Source organism: Cyprinodon tularosa, unplaced genomic scaffold, assembly GCF_016077235.1.
Source record: "Cyprinodon tularosa strain WSP-4 unplaced genomic scaffold, ASM1607723v1 ctg189, whole genome shotgun sequence".
In the NCBI taxonomy this organism is placed as follows: Eukaryota; Metazoa; Chordata; class Actinopteri; order Cyprinodontiformes; family Cyprinodontidae; genus Cyprinodon; species Cyprinodon tularosa.
Window position 1 is genome coordinate 3926418 of NW_024038669.1, and position 22012 is coordinate 3948429.

At 39.3% G+C, this 22012-nt stretch overlaps 1 protein-coding gene across 3 annotated transcripts in view; it reads right to left on the reverse strand.

Annotated features, from left to right (window-relative positions):
* Window positions 1-22012, reverse strand: part of tfpia (tissue factor pathway inhibitor a) — a 50385-nt gene that overhangs the window by 23909 nt on the left and 4464 nt on the right. For all 3 annotated transcript variants that reach the window (XM_038282943.1, XM_038282942.1, XM_038282941.1), the window contains exon 2: window positions 1760-1963. In XM_038282943.1, the coding sequence (XP_038138871.1) occupies window positions 1760-1963 (204 nt within the window). The remainder of the gene's footprint in view (window positions 1-1759; window positions 1964-22012) is intronic.

Consider the following 22012-nt stretch of genomic DNA (forward strand, 5'->3'; position numbering starts at 1 on the left):
GAGTTCAATGCAATACCTCGGCTCCAGAGAAACTGTCCAACATATTTTTTTTAGAATGTAATAAATATATTCAGGAAAGAGAGATGTTGTGTAGAGAGTTAGACAGGAATAAAAATAAACTAGATATAAGGGAATTGTTTCAAAGGTCATCTGGGGATGTAGTTTTTGGTAGTATTTTTAATTTTCTAAGAAGAACGTTTGTCTGGTCCATACTCCATTCTGGAAGGTGGCGGTAATGCACCTATAAGTTGTTTGCCAACCGCCATTAAAAAAAAGAAGAAGAAGAAGGCTCCAGAGTGTTGCGTCACCGCCCCCTTGAGAGACGCTCTGCTGCACCTCTCCCAGATTGTAGCTGACTGCAAACAGTGCATCAGACAGGAGGTCGGCTTGTTTTGTTTTTATGACCGAAATTGCGGAAAAAAACTCGTGAAGTTTGACCCGCTAGAAGAGCGAGGTGCGCGAGAACGCTGGGACGCTTTTTCCAGCTGAATCTCCGCTCTTTTTGCCCTCATGTCCCTTCGTCGTCGGACTAAACTCGCCCCCACTTCCTCATCGCCTCGGCCGTATCTAGACCCACAGCGTGTAGCCCAGACCACGCTTCAATACTGAGCATAATTTAAAAATGTCTGTGTGAAGCTTGCTGCAACAAACTGCTGTAAGAGTATAACCAGGAAGCGCGGTAGGAGGGCAAAATAGGTTTAGCGCCACCGCAGCACGGGAGGATTACGCCCAGGAGCAAATGGATAAAAATAGACCGGAGGGGAAAAAAAAAAACATTAATCGATTATCTTGCGGACGTGTCGATGCATCGGATCGTCGGCTTTTGGATCGATGCATCGATACAAAACGATTATTATTTACACCCCTATTATACATACCATATCACTTTCTATAGAACAATTTAAACAGAGAGTAAAATTGCTGCTAATAAGTTGTCTGAACTTTCCCTATGGATTTGTGGTTTAAATGATATGTTAAATTGTTTAATACAAAGAAATGCTGTTTTTTTTTGTTTTTTGTTTTTTTTTTACACAATATCATATAGATGTCTGAAATGGTGAAATATATTTGTTTTTATGGAGACTGCCACTCGGCAGTTGTCCATCACATTTTCTTTTTTAGTGACACATTATTCTATTTTTATTTTTTTAAAGAATGGTGAAACTTTTATGATTAAAAGCAAAGGTCTGACTCTAACAAAAACATCTGGAAATGGGTGTTCTCATAAAAATGAAGTTAAAGTAGTGTGGTGAATTCACTTCAAATTGTCCAAAATTTCATGAATATCAGAGGCTTGTTAAATAGAAATCTGTATTATTTGCGGTTTTGTAACACAAAAAAATATAACATAAAAATATAACATAAAAAAAATCCATAAAATTAAGCACTCTGACATAAATCATAAAAACAAGAATAGAAATTCTTTCTCTATTCTCCAGGTTAGTGCTTGTTATCTATAAATATCAGGTGAGTTTCCTGACTGCCTTAGATGGCCTTAGAGGCCTTCAGCAAAAGTATTGAGAAATCAGAGATGGCAATTATCTGTGTTCTCCACAAATCATGAAATGACTTATAAGACTCTTTGCCCCAGGCAGTGAAAAAGTCATATAAACATTGTTTATGATACAAAGTCATACTACCTTATAATATTACTTAAAATAAGATGATGCTGATTGACGAGGCCTTGATATACATTGTTTGATCTAAAAGATTCCTTAGAAACAATGATAAGAAGAAGCTGAACTTTAGGCTGACTCACTTGAGACGACGCAAGCCTCTTCGCATTCTTCCAACGTCTCGAAGTTGTTGGCGTTCCCTTGACAGCCTCCGTACTCAAAGAGCTCACAGCCTCCTGAGTTGACATCGAAAAAGTATCTTTGCTTGAGAGCCTTGCACGGCCCAGACTCATCTTTCAGGGCGCAGAGCTCGTTGAAGATTATTGGGTCAGGGTTCCCTCCATGATCTGTAGAATAAAATAGATCAACCTTTAAAGCCACATAGGTTACAGAGTATCTGTTTAGGTTGAAACAAATGTGTTTGCTCAGAGTTTATTTCAACACTGCATTTTTTTTTTTTTTTTTTGTCAATGAAACTCTTAATTGAAACTAGTGTTGCGCCAATGCCATTTTTTGGCCTCGATGCAATACCCGATACCTGGCTGTGCAGTATGGCCAAAACCGATACCATACCGATGGCATCTGTTTGAAATTGCTGTGTGTATATATATATATATGAAGAACTGCATACTACTTGGATGTAAAATAATTGCCATCATGGCTTTGTCAAGCTGCTGCCTACCTTTGTGAAGCAGGAAGAAGACTAATACAAAGTGAATCCAGTAGAACTTTTTATTGCCTACCTGGAATGGGTGACAATAGTTGATTAAACTTTTGGCTCTCAAAATGGTATCATTGCCCTATGTTGGTACTCGCCAATAACGATACCACCATTTTAGTGCTATATTGGGGCCCCGCCCGATACTGGTATAGGTATCAGTGCAACACTAATTGAAACATCTACAGGTTTATACTTAGGGCTGGGGAAAAATAAGAAAGTTTTGGTTGAAATTAATCCCAGTTGGATTTTTGTTAAATTAGCATCACCCTGAATATGAATTCTGACCTGTCTTCCTTTAATTAAAATCTAATAAAACCAACGGATTTTGTGAGTCATTTTATCAGTAAATGGTATACAGCAGTAGTCATTCATTTCCCCACTTTCCTTGATTGGCCCTTGGCTGGTCCCCTACAATTCCTCTTTAAACATCAATATTTGTACTAAAATAGTTGTTCTGTTATTATTAGTGGACAATAAGATTTAAAAAGAAGAGCCATCTCCTGGTCAGACCCTGTAAATAAGTTAAAAAAAATATGAAAGGGGTCACTCGAGTGGCTGGAAGTTGGAGGGGATTTTCGCTGGAATTTGGAGGGAAGTTGGCTGCCATTTGGTTGGCGTTTGAATGGGAAGGGCCACTTTGTGTGATTTCACCTCACTATAAATTAAGCTGTTCTGTGAAAGGCTTGCATCTTGAAGACAAAGGAACCATGTAAGACAAGGAGGAAGTTCTGGGAAGTGGAAAAAACAGGGTTAATTCTAAGAATATATCCCTATCTTTCAGCTAAACTGACAGGCTTGACAAGGACGTCAGAGACTGTGGAGGACCTGAAGAATATATACATATATCATGTGGGAGAAACAGTCTATATGGAGTCTGTGCAGTCCACAAGGCTGGACTTTTTGATTATCATGTCTGGAAACCGCAGACTGGCTAACCAGGAAACATTTCAAAGGAAGTGTTCTTCCCCCTTTTCTATATTTAGAAGAAAAGAAAGACATTTCCAAAACGAGTGTTTGGCCAATATAAAACCACTCTTTGTGAAGGAAAGTTAAAAGTGCCCACCACCCTGAACACACCGCCCAATCAGACAGACATAGTGGTGATTAATATATTAAACTGGCCAGTGAAAGTTCTCAGGACCTGAAAATTGATGATCACAGAAACTCAACCTGCCCCTGAGTTCTGTGGGGAAGAATAAACAAAGATGGAGTTTATAGATGTTCAGAACTGGAGGAGATAAAGTCCAAAAGACCCGAATCTGGAACTGCTCCTAAAGGTGGTTCTACAAAGTACTGAGGTAAGACTATCAGAGCAGACCCCAATTTCTGATTTTATGCAACGAAATGAGAAAAAGAATAAATGCAGAGTTTGGTTAAGATTATAAAGCGATATATGCACAAAGCTGTTTTACATTCTCTTTCTTTAAGAAAGCTTTAATAATAATTTTTCATGTGGCAGAAATTAGGTCAAAGAATCTAAGTCTAACCTCAGGCTGTGAGATAAAATGAAGCTGAATGTAATTTTTCAAATAACATGAAACATTATGACAGCTTTCTGTGTTTTCTAATAAAGCTGCAACGGGATCGTGCTACTGTGGAGCTGATTGACCTCCCTGAGTTAACAGTACCTTTACTCCAACACTAAATAACCTCAGATATTTATTGGATTTCACTAAACTAAATAAAACTCTGAGTGCAATTAGCTAGTTTTAGATTTGTTTACCTATTCGAAATTGTGCAGGAAATCATAACCAGCTTTGGTTGGAAGATGGATCAAGGTAGGAGGAAGGGGCAGGCTAAAAAAAATAACGAATCTCACAGTGTGCCGCCTGCAATGACACGTTGAACTGCAGCAAATCGGCTTATTCGCAAAAAATGAGAAGCTGGATCTGCACTGCCTGTGGATAAAGGTCCCTGATATCAAAATCCAGTTTCATGTCTTCGGCTGAAACTCAAGAGATTTTATCAGCGAAGCTCTGCAAACCAGCAGCCCTCTAATGTCATTATCTGTTTATGAAAGCTGGCTTCTTCACATGCAGGAAGGAGGGCCCAAGCTCTACAAACAGCCGGCACAAAACATTAAATCGGTTGTCTCAGCGTGCAGCCGGGGAAACATCTTTCTATGCCCTCATCTCTGCTGTTTCCAGGTCTGTTCATTGCTCTGCTGCATGGTGAGCTGCACATCATCAAAGCAATGTGTTCGTCATTTAAACATCTTTCTTTCAAACCACAATAGTGTTAAATGCTACAGATAATATTACTCATGATGTTTTCTCTTCTCTCATTTTTTTTTTTTGTCTGATGACATATTTATGCATGACATAAATACCTCCAAGATGAGTCGGGTTTGACATCCATGCAAATTGTTGGAGGGTGTGTAAAAAGATATAATTTCATGCCGTTCAAAGGGCAAAAGTTGTAGATTTAACAGTTGTTTTTTTAGATATTTTGAAGTTGAAACTGATTACTATCAACGGGGGGGGGGGGGGGGGGGGGGGTTTCCTTGATAACCCAAATGCAGAGATTAGTTCTTGTAATTTTAATGAAGCAAAATCCAAAAATCCAAACAAGAATAAAAAATGAGCAAACATCAGGGAAAAACTCAAGTGGGGAGCCAGAGATGAGGAAGCAACAAACAAAAACGAGGAACCAGAACTGAGTAAAAATAAGGGGAATAGAACAAAGGATAGGCTAATAAGCTGAATATGGAGCAGGTGTAAGTGGAACTAACTAGATGTAAGCCTAGGTGAAAGGAAACAGGCACAAGGGGGCAACAGAGAGTAACTAAAGACTGCTTGAATATAATGGAAAATAAGCCAAAAATAAACAAAACAGAATAACTGATAACTGAGTCCCAAAAGGGGTGAACCATAACAATTACAGGACTTTTTCACAGACTTGAGCTGATTTCTTTCTTCTTTTACACTACTACCTGATTATTAAATTTAAATAAATTAAATTATCAGGAAAAAGCCCCAAATCTCATAGGATCAACAAGTTTTGAGTCAATAGTTAGGATCTTTAAACTCTTTGCTAACAGCAGCCTATCAGAGAACAGAGATGAGTTTCATGAATGTTAGTAGAATTGTGTGGGTTTTTTTTGCAGATAGAAGAAACGTCAACAATTCATTCCAAGGATCCCACATGACTCTGTTGTTCTGACTGGTGTAGAAGAGCAGAACTGTTGCTTTAGAGGGAAACTGCTTTTTTCGACCCTGGTTAAATGTAAGCAACAAACATCAATGCTTTTCGTCACAGGGAGTAGGACTGGACCCAAATCAACAAATCAATCTGTTCCTGTAGACAGCACCAATGCTCTGCGCTGACACGGGAAGGGAAACTTACAAACATTTTGTTCTCCACGAATGAAACAAGTCCAGAAACAGCTACAGTTCATAGAAATGTGTTTAATCAACAGTAAATATTTCAGATAGGAAAATAATTTGATGTTTTCACCGATGACATTTTGGTTTTGGCCTTTTGACATGTCATTGAAGATGATTTGGTTTAGCTGATAATTAAATGATCTTTTTAAATAAAAGTGTAATCCTTTTTTAAATCTGTTCTGTTGTATTGTTGCTATTAATTTGTTCACAATATTGTTAATTAGGTTTTTAATGCAAAAGTGCGTTTTTTGGTAAAAAAAAAAATTAACCTAGAACATCTGGTTTTCAAAAGTTCTGCACTGAGATATAAGGTTCAGGATAATCACTGAATCAGGCAACTCAACTTTTTCTTAAAGAAATCTCAATGACAGCATTAGGTTGCCACCAGTGCAGAGCTATCTCTAGATTGGCAGCAAGATCCAGGATTGGACTGCAGAAGATGGGTAAACTTCTTCTGGAAAATCCAACTTCAGGTTACTTGGGCTGCGGAAAAACTGCCATGAATAAATGGTGGTACCAAAATGTGCTCCAATAGCAACTTCTAGAATCCAGAAACAGTTCGGTGATGAGCAGCACTGGGTCAGAAAGTTATAAATAAATAAGAAATCAAATGTAAGAGCAGTGAAATTAAAGGGTCTATGGACAGATCATTTTTCAAGTTAATCCAATGAAGAACCAGTGCATTATTCAAGAATAACAATAAATTCAGTAAAATACTGAACAAAAGGCAGTCCTACAACCTTCAGCCACAAAAGCAACTCCAAGACCTGCACCGAGAAGCCAGATTAAAAGGTCATTGTTGGTGGAAGAAATGGTTCATCCTCCATGGGTAACTGCATGTGGGATTTCTTTATGGGGTAAAAATTATCCCAGGAAGGTAAGGAATCAGCTCACAGCTGCACAGGAAGTGAGTGTTGATGATCTGAAAGCTGTAGGGCCCACAGTCATCAAGAACATTATTGATAACACTAAAATGTCTGAAACCGTCCAACACCAACAGAAGATACATGTGGAAGGAGCTAATAAACATCCGAATGGTGTGTAGAGGTTTGAGTAAAACGACCTGCAGTCAAAATCAACTTCACCTAGACTAAAGTGTTGATTTATGAATTAACATGCTTAATATGACCCAAACGGCAATCGTGTCATTATGGGCTTTTTTTTTTACTAAGGTTACAGAAGAGCTTTACTACTTTTAGGGGGAAATTAACAAGGCCATGTACCATAGCAACTTCTACAGCCAGGACACTGGTGATGGGAGTAACCCCAGAGGGGTGAATTTCTGAGTTACAATCATTTATTGTTTTTAAACTGTCATGGCCGACAGCAAAATGAGCTGCTCAACATTAGATGAACAGTGGTTAAACAAAGGTCATTGTTTTTTTAATAAAAAAACACGAGTTTGAGTGTTTGAAACACAGAAACCCAACTAACCTTGCAGAGAAATCAGAGCTTTACTCCTTTTTTCATTGCTTCTCCTCCAGACAGTGGTTCAGTTTATCCCGCACTAAGTAAAGACAAGGTGTGGACTGTGTTTAGAAAAGATTTAGAACCAGGACATTCAATAAGATGGGATTTTTCGGTCTGCCGAGAGGACAGAAAACACTGGAAGCATTGATTTCTGTCCTCTCCGTCTGAGATAAAGCATAGTAAGCGAAGTGTCCTTCAGCCATTTGTGTCCCAGACGACACTGCAAGGAGGTCCAATCATGGCAGAGGAAGCCATTAAAGATGAAAAAAGTAATTTACTTCCTCCTGCAATAGCCCACAAACTGTCTGGTGAGGAGGAAAGTCAGACATGTAGTCACATAAAACCTCCTGGCACAGATACAGAACATAATTAATTCTATCAGTTTGTCAATTCAGACAACTTCTGTACCTGTGAAGCAGGAATGAGATGAAGGAGGCTTTTATCCGAACAGAACATCGACAAGCAGATATCCCCCTGAACACAGCTGGAAGCTTCAAACGGGCCAAGATTTAAACATCTGGACGAAAACGATAAGGAATTACTTAGCAACGTGCCAAGGACCTTCCTATTCTAGATATGGACACTTTGATTTCAGGTTCAGACTGAACTTCTTACTGGGGTTTTTATTATCTTACTTCACTCCAAATTATTTGTGTGGACAGGATTGGATCCCAGCAGTTTAAAGCACTAAACATCACAAAGTAACCTGTTTTCACACCCTCTCTCTGATTAGTTACATCCAAATCTACTTACATATCCAGTAAAATAAAATAAAAAAAGCACATTCTGATGGTTAGTTATTACATTGAATCAAACTAGAAAATGTGTTGCTTTGGGTCACTTTCACCAGAAATATCAGACAATTTGGGACCATTTGTGTCCAAATTGACACAATAATTTTAATTAATGTTGAAATAAAGTAAGTTTCTAATTCAATTTCCTGCTTTTAAACTGTCCTTAATTATTTTTGAGCTTTGTAGCTAATGAAGTCATTGCATCTGATTAAATTATCTTCAGCTGCAGGAAAATAAGGAATAAATAAATGAAGATAGGTTTAATAAACTGAATCTCATTCCATTCCTACCCAGATTTAGTTTAGTTTTGGAAAACCAAGGTGGGAAAAAATGCCTCAGTCACCATCCTCTCTGGGCTCCTCTAGAACAAATTTGATTTCAGATTCTTGGGGCTTTTTGCAGTATTTAGCGATACCATTGTCGTGATCTTGGCACCTTTAGGCTGGGTTTTACTTCTTTCTACTCTCCTTGGCTTTGCTCTGCCATACGTTCATTATCTCTCATCATATTCACCTGTTCCTGCTGCTATTCAAGCCTTCAGGTCCCAGCCTTTTGTGCCAGATTATTCAAGCTTCTAGTGAGACTAACTTTAACATTCCCTGTGTTCAGTTCTGCCTGATCCTGACCTGTTTCTGCCCATGGACTTCTAAACTTTGGCCACCCCTGTTTTGCTCTGTTTGGCTGTCCTGTGTTTCCAGGCTGTACCCTGGATTCTGCCTTCTGCTGACCTCAACTCTGTCTTCTGACCAGCGCAGAGTTTTACTATCCTGGATCTTTTGGTTGAAATGAATGCTCTGGCTACTAAAGGACACCGCTCATCTTCTCTCCTAGATCTCTCGTTCTGGCTCCGTAACAAGCAACAGAGTTCTGTTCCTCTGGACTTCACTCCTTCTGGGCTAGGACTGAACTGTCCCAGCTTGGTGGCTTTCATGCTCATTATTGTTCCTCATTTAAGTTTTGAAGTCACTGACCTGAGCCTGTACTCCTGCAGAGAATCCATTGAGCCCACCGCAGCTGACAAGCAGCAGCACGCTTATTTCAATAAATGCCTTTTTTATATCACAGTCTTTGTGGTTAGAATTCTGGGTCCTACATTCTGAGGTTAATTCTAATAATTAAACCGAATAAGGCGATTAAGACAGAAAGTCAGTTAGCATCACAGTGTTTACCATGTTAAAGATTGATTTATTTTTTTCCTAGTTTAAAAAATATATATTTTGCAAGCAATTTTCTGATAGTAGGATAGATAGGAGGGAAGAAGTGCAGCTAATCTACTATCCTGCAGAAAATCAATGATTAATACCAAGTTAATACAAAGTAACTTTAATAAACCAAATTAAACCAAACCTTTTCCCTAATTCCACTCATTTTTAACCCAGTGGTCTGCACCACTGATGGGGAGGATCAGACTCTTACAACAAGGTCAAGCCAACCATGTTTGCATGCCATGAATCTTTCTTTCAGGAAGTTGACCTCAAAGAGAGAGAGGTCAGTGATCTTCAAAATAAAAGCAAAAGCTTTACAGCCCACTACTAGGAGTACCTCTTACACAGGGAGAGCTGCAAACGGAGATTAATGAACTGGTTCTGGAGTTACAGCAGTAAATGAAAGAGACAACAGGACTGGACCCGTTCATGACCCACCTGCAAAAATAACAAGTCTGTTAAGAACACGGAGCCCTTCAGAGCCTTTTGCTGTTCAACGCTCTGAATGAAAGTAATAATAAATAACTGGCATATTTCCAGGTGGTTGCAGAATTGGGTCCAACGTTCAGTTACTGTTTTGTTTAATGACCAAAATAAGCTTTTTTTTTTTACCCCTTGATTACACTCAATATTCATGCAATTTCACCACTATGATCCAGTGGAACCTGAAGAGTAAAAGAGAGTTAAAAGGTGAAAACTGATGCAAGCTGAGATGTTTTACCCTGGTTTGGAAAGTTTTATACCCAACCATCAGGTTAAATCTGCCTGATTTAAAACAGTGCTGCCGTCAGTGCATCTGTTATTTCAGGTTGGTCATGCTATCTGGTCTACCTTTACGTCTTTATGAGGACAGTAAGCTGCCGCAGAATCAGAGCCAAGCCTTCAGGTGAACAAAGGGCTGAGGATGAGTCAGAGCCAATCCCAGGATTTTACCACTGAACTCTCAGAGGGCAGATTTACCTCATTATATGAAGGATCCCAGCTGGGTGTGAGGATTACCCTTAACAGCCTAAAGACTGGGTGCCCTGTTGTGTGAAAGGTCGTGTTATCCAGTTTTCCTCTGTACCGGGACGAAGTTGACATGTTTTAAAAATAAAACCTGTCTGTGGACCATGAAGTCATTTACTGACAGCATGACCTTTTTTCCCTGCCTGGGTTTGGAAAATAAATGACGAAAACTCATCTTAGGTTCCAGTTCTTAAAATAGACAAAACTAAAGACTTTTTCCTAGTTTCTGGTGCTACTGGAGAGATTTTATAACTTGCTTCCAAGATTTTAAAAGATATTAATATTTAGTATATAATCCGTTACTGTTAGCACCTTTACCTTAAGTGTCAAGAGTATTACCCAAAACTCTTGGGTTATCCCTAATTTTTAGCAACCAGACCTTCCTTTTACTCAATCCAGATGGTTTTTTTGTTGTTGTTGTTTTTTTGTATTCCTGAAGGGTTTCTTTACAATATAATTCTAATACTTGAGCCTGTATTTTAGCAGACTATGCAGTGTGCACCTAAAATTGTGAAAAATGGTGAACAGTTTAAGGACTTTTATAAAAAGTAATTGGAAGAGCAGCCGAACATGGGTATTTGGAAGAAGAGTATAAAGAATGAGGTTTGAACAAACATTTTTGCACAATTTTGTAAATCTTTAACGTCCATTAACCTCTGAGGAGATTGCGTTTAGTTATAATGCAGATTTTTGGCGTCTGAAACCTTAAGGTAAAGCTAATGGAAGATGATAATCCTTCAGATGCTTCCTGTGACCTCCTTCCTTGCACACCATCATGCTTGGAGATCAGACTGAGCCTCCAGCTGCTTCTGGAGCACTTTCTCCAGCAGATCAAAGGAATCCCCTGTGAGATTCATGCAAGTTAAGGAAAACAATAAAAGCTCTGAAATGTGGCTCAGAGAGGTTGGGAAACAGACTGTGGGCTCGCCTCAGGAGATCGGAGCGGGCGGTTGGTTCATCTGCATGCAGGTTGAGTCCTGTCAGCAGAGATGGTTTCCAGATTACACTATCTTAAACTGAAAGGAGCTTTTGTCTTTTATCTGCGGTTACTATCAACAGATTGTGACCGTGCTCTGTGATTAGCTGTAAGGCTGCAGGGAAATTATGAGAGAAGCATCCATTTTTAATCAAAGCCTCGCAGTGCGGCAGGTGGTCGGGAGGAGACATCAAATTAGCTAATTAATTGTTGCTACACTTGAGCAGTGAGCATTTTGTCCACATAAAAACTAGTTTTTAAAACTCGTCTCAGCATCGCCTTTTAGGCCGAGAACCACAAACCTTCTGTTTTTAGTCCAGCAATCTTTAAGGACTTTTTTAAGGACTTTTTGCTTGTTGCTTCTTGCTTTTCTCTGACAATTTATCTGACAAAGCCATCCCACTACGCAGAGATATCATCTGTGTTCAGGTTGTACAATATGTCTCCAAACAAATCTCGATAATGAAAGTGTAAACCAGGACTGCAGTTCGCTTCAGTGGTTTAACTAAATCCATGCTCTGACATGCGGCGAGCCAAAAACCCGTTCAGCACCAGTGAGGAGGCTGGTAAAGCCTCAGCTCAAGCAAACTGGTACTTTAATGAGAATGATGCAGCTTTGTTACAAACACCAGCAGAACCACTTCGGTTCGGGTCACAGGTTCCTGTACATTCATAATTGGCAGGAAGCTTAAATTGACGTGTTTTAACTGAGCCGTAACTTTCCTGGGTTGGAATCTTGTACAGCATATAACCACAGTGTTTTTTTTGTTTTGTTTTTAAACAAGAGTAGAACAAACATTGTTTATCATCTTTGGTTAAAATTATACCTACAGGATCAAATATATTTATACACTTCCACTGACATTACAGTAAACATCTCTTCTTCAAGGATCAGGCTGATATTAGATCGATCCTCTGGGTAGAATTAGCGGAGCTGATATAAATTTCTTGATTTTTGGACACAGACTCCAATTTTATTCCAACAAAAAATTAAAAACAATCCATTGAACTTGGTTTCCGAGTTTGAAGACAATTCGCTTCCCATCCAGGAAGCTTTTTCAATTCAAAATGTCAGGAATAGCATTGAGTGCGAGGTTTTGTACAGTAGCCCAACACAGCCTTGTTTTGTTTTGAAAACATGGAAATTGGAGCAGACGAAGGCGTCCATCCATTTGGAATGGAGGTCGTTTGGCTTCTTTTGTTGGACAGCAATACCCCATACCCATCTAAGTGTCTAAAAGGTTGGTCGTTAAAGGGGATTGTTGGACTGGCCTGAATAGAGGAAGTCCTTCACTCGTCTGTACAGTGGGTGGGGCTGCAATGATAACAGGAAGGGATTAAGCTGATGAAGGTTCTCAGTCATCCAGGTCATAGTCATTCCGTAAAAATTCAAAAAATATCCACTGGACTTGGTTTTCAAGATTTGAAGACGTTTCGCCACCTCTCCAGGAAGCTTTCTCAATTCAAATGTCTGGATCCGCAGTGAGTTTGAGTCTTATATAGACAACGCCTTGTATCGCTTGATACAAGCGATACAAGGTCTTCAAATCTTGAAAACCAAGTCCAGTGGATATTTTTTGAATTTTTACGGAAGGAAGGGATTAACTAAATAGCTGCATTGTAAGTTTTTGAAAGCTGGAACCTGAGTCCACTCCCTTATTTTAAGGTTATTTCCTTCTTAATATGACCTGGATGACTGAGAACCTTCACCAGCATACTCAACTTTTAAGAAAATTCAATAACCTTTTTACACATGGTTGAGGTTGAAGCAGAAAAGCCACTCTGGATATGAATGTGCATCCTGGTTTTAACCGTCTAACCAATCTGCATCCCCCTGATAAAAGGAACAGGGTTAGGATATCCATTAACCATAAATTAGTCATCACACTAAATTATTGATTCTCCAGTTAAAATTGGCAATAAACGTATTTGCGGCCCATTTAGTGTGTTATTTACAGAACTCTATCTGGTTTGTCTGTTCCTTTACTTAAAAAAAAATCCATGATTAGCACAACTTTTTTAGGGTTTTGGCTACATGTAATGATTCAACTCAACTCAACTCAACTTTATTGTCAAATGTGCTACATGTAACATACAACACAGATGAAATTTCCATCCCCTCAACCCCACGGTGCATAATAAATTATAAAAATATATATATATATTAAATGAGCCATAGCACGAAAATAAAAACCTAAGATATAAAATAAATATTATTAAAATTAATATTATAAATATGTAAACAGTAGTTGGAATGGTGCAAATAGTGCATAGAGTAGCAGTCCTGGGGAGAGTAGTGGAAAGTAGTAGAGGATGGGGATATTGGGGGGTCAGGGGGGGCCGAAGGGGGGCAGGGCATGGAGGGAATTGAGCATCCTCACTGCCTGATGGAAGAAGCTGTCTCTGAGCCTACTGGTTCTGGCCCGGAGACTCTGCAGCCTTCTCCCGGACGGCAGCAAGGTGAAGACATTGTGGGCGGGGTGGGTGGGGTCACCTGCGATCCTGGTGGCTCTGCCGGTGAGGCGGGAGTGATAAATGTCCAATAGAGAGGGGAGGGGGACACCGAGGATCTTCCCAGCTGCTTTCATGGTGCGCTGCAGTGTCTTGCGGCAGGCTGCAGTGCAGGCTCCGTACCACACGGTGATGCTGCTGGTCAAGATGCTCTCGATGGTGCCCTTGTAGAAGGAGTGCAGGATGGGGGACGGGGCTCTTGCTCTCCTCAGTTTCCGCAGGAAGTAGAGTCTCTGTTGGGCTTTCTTTCCCAGGGACGCGGTGTTGGTGTCCCAGGACAGGTCTTGAGAGATGTGGACACCCAGGAACTTGGTGCTGCTCACCTGCTCCACCTCAGCACCGTTGATGATCAGGGGAGCGTGCTGGGCAGGCCTTCTCCTGAAGTCCACCACAATCTCCTTTGTCTTCTCTACGTTCGTGATTCGTGGTGAAACAAACACAAAATAAAAGCTACCACACCTTCATAAAACAAAGATCATTTGAATCTAGCATCTATCTTCCCCTATTAAATTCTTATTACTAAAATAATTACTTGATTACAACACAGCCTACAGCTTGAATATCTAATAAGGTATGTCCTCAAGTCAGAGGACCTGACCAAAGCACTTAACACTACATTCACCCATTCACTCACACACTGATGGTTGCAAACTACATTGTAGCCACTGCTGCCCTGGGGCTCGCTGACAGAAGCGTGACTGCTGTACACGGGTGTCCCCAGTCCCTCTAACCACCATCAGTAGACAATGCAGGTGAGGTTTCTTGCCCAAGGACACAACAACACGGAAAGCTCCTTCATCCGATGCCACTCTCGCCACTAAATTAGTCGCATACACCATAAATTCAGGCAATGTATAACATTTATACATTATTTCTTATGTAACATTTAAATTACGCTTCAATGACGAACTTAATTTTTATATTTTTGATTAGCATTTACAGTAGTAGCCATTCAAAAATCTCCCCACTTTCCTCGATGCGTCTTTGGCTAGTCCCCTACAGTTCCTTTTCAAAGATCAATATTTGTACTAAAATATTCTTTCTGTCATGATTTGTGGACATTAAGATCTAAAGAGAAGCATTATCTCCTGGTTAGCCCCTGTAATTCAGTGAAAGGGTGGAGTTAGAGTAAAAAAATATGCAAGAGGAGGTCACTGCAGTGGCTGGAAGGTAGAGGGGATTTTGATGGGAGTTGGAGGAAAGTTGGCTGTAAATTGGCTGGCGTTTGACTGGGAAGGGCCATTTTAAAAGGCTTCTACTGTAATAATTTCCATCTTGTCTAAGTCACTTAACTGTTTAAACATAAAATCTCACAGGTGTTATAGTGATATTAAATATGCTATCTGCAGTCCTTTAACACACTAGTATGTTCCCTAACAGATAGAAGAGATCAGACTGACTTTTCAGGTAATCACTTCAGATTATGTTTAAATTTATTGAGACTGGAAGTCAGTTGGCTCAGATGAGAACAAACAAGTGCTGCTAATACCACTTTAAGATCAATAATCTAATAATAATGAATAAGAACCCTTTGCATATTATGACATAAATGACATAAATCAGTGCATTATCTATTCCAAGTAAAATCTGTGTGATTTTTTTTTATTATAGTGACACAGCGCCACTCTCAGTATGATTCACTTACTACACAAATCGGTAGGATTCGTTTAGGTAATGATTCGTCCGCACCGGGCTGTGCTGCATTGCATAAAGCTGCTAACAGAGTGATGCTCATTGGATGTGTGGATGGGCCTTTAAAAACCCTCCATCTGTAGGTGTCCAAGTGTTCATTTGACCCCTTTAAAATGACAAGCATTGAATGCTTCTCCACCCAGAAGGAGCATATGGAAATCATGATGCAGACATAAGTTTGCCTTAAGCAGCATGCAGCATCATGGAGGGAAAGTAGAACAGCACCATCTGCCAAAGTGATGACAAAGTCCTACTTTCAATACATTCTGTGAATTATTCATCCCAGTAGCAACAAAGACGACTGATTCATCCCCAACAATAAAGGTGATCACCCAATCAGACTGTTAGTCATCACAGCATAATGCCTGACTCAAAGAACTATATAAACCATGCATACAAGTACTGAAAGGTCCAAACACTAAGGGAAAAATATGTGTCCTTACTAATAGTGCAAAGCTTTAAGTCTGTATTTCATCAGCTTTTCCCAACATGTCACAGACCCCAGGGAGGCAGCAGTTTCATCGTTCATCGACAGTCCCAAATGCATTAATATAAAAAACGACTCAGGAAAAGCTTGAAAGTATAAAAATTCTGCTCTTTACAAAGTTGTTAAAAAGGAACTACAACACGATTTTGCAAATAGCCTTTAAAAAACAGTCAATGTGCAGAAAAAGTAGACTGTATCAGTAAAACCCTTAAACTGTGAGTTTTAGAACCTTCTAGTGACACCTCTAGATATCTATAATGTGACCCTTGAAGTAGAGATTGGAAAGACAAAGGACCCAGAGGTTTTGTGTTTCTCTCTGCATTCTGTGGATATAACAGAATATGCTAACTACTGACCAGTACTTTAAATCCAGATGTTTCTGTGTCATTGTTTGGGTAAGTCCTGCAAAGGAAATAAAACTTAAGCTTTGATTATTTATGATCTGTAAAAGGGGTCAAAATGTTCAGATTTCCTTTGAGCAGTTTCAATATGGACGGTGTTTCTACTTAACATTCGGCTGAGTGATGAAGTTCCATCCATGGCTGGGTTATTTTTTATCAAGTAATCCGATTAAAAGTAATTATTTGAATCTGTTTTATTTTAGTTTAAACTTTCATATTCATATTTAGGAAAATAAAAATTCACAATTGATTTTGTTTCAGAGTAATTCTCAGTCGTCCAGGTCATTGTCAAGCTTGAAAGGGTCAGTTTAGGCAACTGGTAGTTTTCCAGAAGACGATTCGCCTCTTATCCAACAGTCTTAATCAATTCTAACTAGTGATGGGAAGCACTGAGATTAATATTCTGTAGGTGTCACAAAGAATTAGGAGTCAAACAAAAGGTGGCTCTGGTCCATTCTACTAGATGGGCCAAAGAGGTCACCTGGGATGTGTTAATGGTTGTTAGGGGAGGGTTCTGATGGGTCGTTAACTCGCTCATCAGAGTGGTTTCGGTCAAATGCCTCTTCAAAGTGTATCTTCTGAATCGATCTGTCTCGTTTACTTTCCAGCCTGTATGCCATCTTGCCTTCTCTTATCTGGACTTGTAAAGAGGCAACTTGACAAGTTGCCTCTTTATACTTCTCATCAATTCCCTGTTTCCTTCTTCCAAACTTGGCTTAAAAAATAAGAGACTCGATGTCAAAACTAAGTGATAATATAGTTTCATGCACAAGTTGTGGGAAGAACAGGACATGGAACAAGGGCTGTGAAATAGGCAGTCTAATGGATAGCAGCAAGAGAATCCATGAAAGAACAATGACCAACCAGTTAGCTAGATGCTGAGGGAAGAATGGAGAATGGCAATAAAATGATATTAAAATGATGGAAATAATCAGAGGAAAATGTGAAGCTACTGTGGCAAAATATAAGCAGAGAAGCTGAGGAATGGAAACGATAAAGGTGAGATCAACTGAACTAAGACGCAAATAAACAAATAAAACTACAAAAAGGGTAATTTTGACCAAAACGAATACATTTTGAACACTATATAATACAAAAACACTAAGAAACTAATCAAAGAAATTAAATAATATGGCAACCCATAATGGTAAAAACTATACTTGAATATAGAAAGAACTTTTAGAGAATAATTCATGACAAGGAAAAGATCAGAACATAGAAAGAAACGAAAACCTAAATGACAACACCCAACGATTGTAAAAGAAACAGCATGAAGAAGTCCTTTGACTCACAGCAAAAATTAAAAAATTCTGCGAAATCCAACCGTTAGTGTAATTTTGTCAACCATCAGAGGTTTCAATAACAAAAAGCAGGGCTTAGGACATAAAAGTGTATTGTTGGTGTTACTGGCCTTGTTGGGTTGGTAATGGCCAGTTTATGTTCACCCTATAGCTGCAGCAACACAAAGTAGCACTTAATAATATTTGTTCAACAAAAGTTCCAATCCAGTTTGCTCTGAGAGGTCTTATTTTCTCCCAGAACATCTGTGAAGACCACCTCGAAAGCTCAGAACAGCAGAAGGGAAGCAGGAACCTGCTCGATTGCTTGTTGTTTAGTACAATGTTCAGTTTTCTAAAGAACATCAATACCCTATCTACCCTACAATGAAGCTGTCATTTGTCAAACAATGAAAGAGCCTCTGCAGACATGGATGTTTGTGTCTCCTCTGCTTGCTTTGTTTGTGGTTACACAATCAGATCAATAGGTCAGACAGAAAGCAGCTAAAGTGGCTCATTCTCCATCAGTGCAGATGTCATTCTCAGCTGCAGACTCTCTCTGTTAGTGGATCGATGCTGGACTCTGAGCAGGTTATCATTCAAACACACATATGAGTACAAACCTAAACACTTCATCCACTGGAAACAAGAAGCGGGGAGTCAGAGAGAAAATCTGAATGCTCTCCCCTGAGGTCACAGCGAGGGGGGTATGATGATTACACGTGGGGTGCAATGAGAGTTCAGTCTGAGTCATTAATCGGTCTCAGTAACAGAGAAGATTTGAAGCATGAAACCCATGAGAGAGAAGCTCTAATGGCTAATTCAGATCACTGCTGACTGAACTATCTTCCGCTAAATGTCTGAAGAAACAAGAACGGCTATGGCTTCCTTTGCCTTTCTTAAAAGGAAGCAAAATTATAGATTCCTTTAAGTTTCCTTGTTTAGCAGTCAGGTTGGGGACATCCATCCATCCATCCATCCATCCATCCATCCATCCATCCATCCATCCATCCATCCATCCATCCATCCATCTCTATAAATCTGTTGAAACCTGCTGGGTCACGATATATGATTTATATAATTTAAAGTTTTTCAATCCTAAAATCAAACATAGATATAACTAGTAACATAATCAATTGTGTCTTTGTAAAAGGGTCCTGGTTAAAAGAAAGTAAAAAATATTTTCTGTTGGAGGTTATTTTATATAAATAAGCTCTTTCTGTGTATCTGTTTACCTTGAGTTAATTTTGTTACCAATTTTTTTTGTTTTTAGTCTTAAATAAACTTTCATCAAAACATATAAAGGAACATTTTATGCTAAACTACATAGAAATGAGTTACATTCTAATACAATAATTTCTATGCTGATCAACAAGCAGTAAAACTAGCCCAGAACTAGTTTAACTGTTGATCATTTTTCAACTTTACCTGTTCCAGTATCTCTAGTATTCATTTAATGGACCCAGACATGTGCCAACAGTGTAGTTTTCATAAATCTATACCCTTACTCAAGATGTATTTTAACTATTGTAACTGTGCAAAGATTTGCAGTGTTGGGCAAACATTTTGAAACCACTCTCTCATTGGGTTATTGTTACATTTCCTTTGCAGTGAGCCAGGTTTCCTAGACTTGGTTCTCTTAGAGATTCTTTCATTTTGGCTGTGTTTTAACTTGTGCTCTGACTTCTTAGAAAACAAATTAAAATGTGTTCAAAAATCAAAATTAAGCTGAAATCCAATAAAACCTTCACTCGATAGTGTTTAGTTACAATATTAGGCTAAAGTAAATGAGGAGGACTTAAAACATTTGGACATGTAATTTAAAAGATCAATGCATCGCAGAACATCTCCATCTGAACAAACTTATCTCTGTTGTTCTCACCAATTTTCAGTTATCTTTAAGACTCTGAACTTCCTGACTTTTTCGTCTCCAGTGACTCAGTTTGATACTTCTACCAAAGTCTGTTTTTTCCTCTGCAGACTCAGCTGACAGCAAGCTTTCCAGCATCCAAAAAATAAGAAATCAGAAACTAACACCTCCCTTTTTAAAGTGGAATAAATCACGAAGGCTGGTTTTCAGTGGGAGGGAGGATTAACCTAAATCAGAATTTCATGTTGGTGTCATTTACCTCGGTGCAAAAAGCCAATTATTGTGAATGCAGAGGACATAAAAGCTTCCCCAAAGCTTCAGGATGCAGCTGTAATGAAGCTACAGCAGCATTGGGATCCAACACATTGAACAGATAAAAGGATATTTCAACAAAATGTCCTTTTTTCTCTGCTAATGCTTTTGAAATGATAATGAAACACCCAGTAAGTCAGAAACTAAAAATATCCATGCATGCATTGACCGGGGAGCCACATTAGAACGGACTACCACAACTACATCCTCTCAGGTTATTAACTTTAAATAAGGAAACTGATGCATGTTCAATTCAATTTTCAATTCAGTTTATTTATATAGCGCCAAATTCACAACACATGTCATCTCAAGGCACTTTACAGTTCAACCAGATCATCCAGTCAAATTGATACAAAGTTTTCTATCTAAGGAAAACCAGTTGATTGCATCAACTCATTGACTCAAATACAATCCCTCATACTAAGCATGCTTGTAGCGACAGTGGAGAGGAAAAACTCCCTTTTAACAGGAAGAAACCTCCAGCAGAACCAGGCTCAGTGTGAGCGGCCATCTGCCGAGGCCGACTGGGGTTCAAGGAGACAGAAGCAGAGATACAAAAAGCAGCTGTAAAAGGCAGGAAACACACAGCCAGGCAGACAAGCTCCAAGGCAGCTCCCATGCCAGAGGACGAAGAGAGCACATCCACTCAGTCACGGTCAGAGAAACAGGACCACACTGGAAAACAGGCCGATCTCCAACATCTATAAACAAGGGTGTTGATGGAAGCAGCACAGCTGATGTTTCATGTTGCATGTTGGGTTACAGAGTAGGTTCTTATAGCTTTGTATGTCAGATTTTTACAGACTCAAACTGTCTGAACTCTAAGGTAGCGATGGATGGATGGATGGATGGATGGATGGATGGATGGATGGATGGATGGATGGATGGATGGATGGATGGATGGATGGATGGATGGATCTTATATGTCACCCAAGTCATAGTTTAACCATTCTTTAAAAACGACAGTAGATGAAAGAGTTTGTCCTGCTGCCGGAGGGTTGTCGGCTAAAGCCCCAGCTCCGTCCTTTTACTGTCATTGTGTCCTTAGGCAAGACACTTCACCTGCATTGCCGACTGACGGTGGCCAGAGGACCTGGTGGCGGCAGTGCACTGCAGCTTTGCTTCTGTCAGCGAGCCCCAGTCTAGCTGGGGCTATAATGGAGCTTCCCACCATCAGTGTGTGAATATGTGCATGAATGGGTGAATGACTGAATGTATTGTAAAGCGCTTTGGTCAAGTTCTCTGACTTGAAAAAGGTCTATATAAGTACAGGCCATTTACCATTTACAAAGAAAAGCAAATTGAAACACAAAAACAACGTCAACAAAAATAATCCCACATACTTAAATAGCATAAACACATTCCACTTCAACACATCTAAACTAACAGGATAGTTGTGGCACAGTTGACTAAAACTTGGCCTACCAGCAGATATTTAATAACCTTGGTAGGTTGTTTAGATGTGGCTACGGTGTCTGAGGAGGGACAAAAGAGAGGGAGAGAAAAATCAAGATGATAGATGAATGTTCTAAAACAGTTATGTAGATATATTATGAGGTAATGAATGTATGTTAAAAATAATGGTATTGCTCTTTTTTTTATAAAATAAGATGAAGGCATTGAAAAAGTATTTTAATTTTTTAACTTATAAAAAATAAAAAAAATTCAATGTCAGCCCAAATTGAAATGTCAAGCTTTTCAAAGATCGTGATGGGCCAGAAAACTGCAGTCAGAGCGCCCCCATAGCTTAGAGAAAAACTCCAGTTTGAATGACTCATGCTGTCTGACAAATTGTAACAACATAAAGCAAACTAATTAGTAGAAAATGGTTGGTTTGTGGAAGCATTATAAAACTAAGATTGCTTTCTCTTAATGTAAAGGAGGGTTTAAATGTCTGTGCCAATTTAAAGAGGCAGCAAAGGGAAGGACTTTGAGAGAGACCAGAGGACAAGACTCTTCTTAGAACATTTGTCCTTTCAGCAGCACCATCAAACTCGAGTCGACAGGTATTTCCTCCCAAAGGACACCAGAAAGCACACTACAATGCATCAAGCTTTTTATCCCTGTGTTAGGTAGTAATAATTCAGATGTTTGATGGCCCAGACTTTCTGTCTGTGTCTGAATTTGTTAGGCCTTCATGTTTCAACTGCAGAGCAGGTAAGAAATTCCATAACAGTTTAAATAAGCTCACCTCTTAGTATGCTGCTAATAATCTGCATTATTCTGCTGGTAGGTTGCATTACAAAGATGTCTGCTTTGACAGAATCCAGTTTCCCAGTTAAAAGT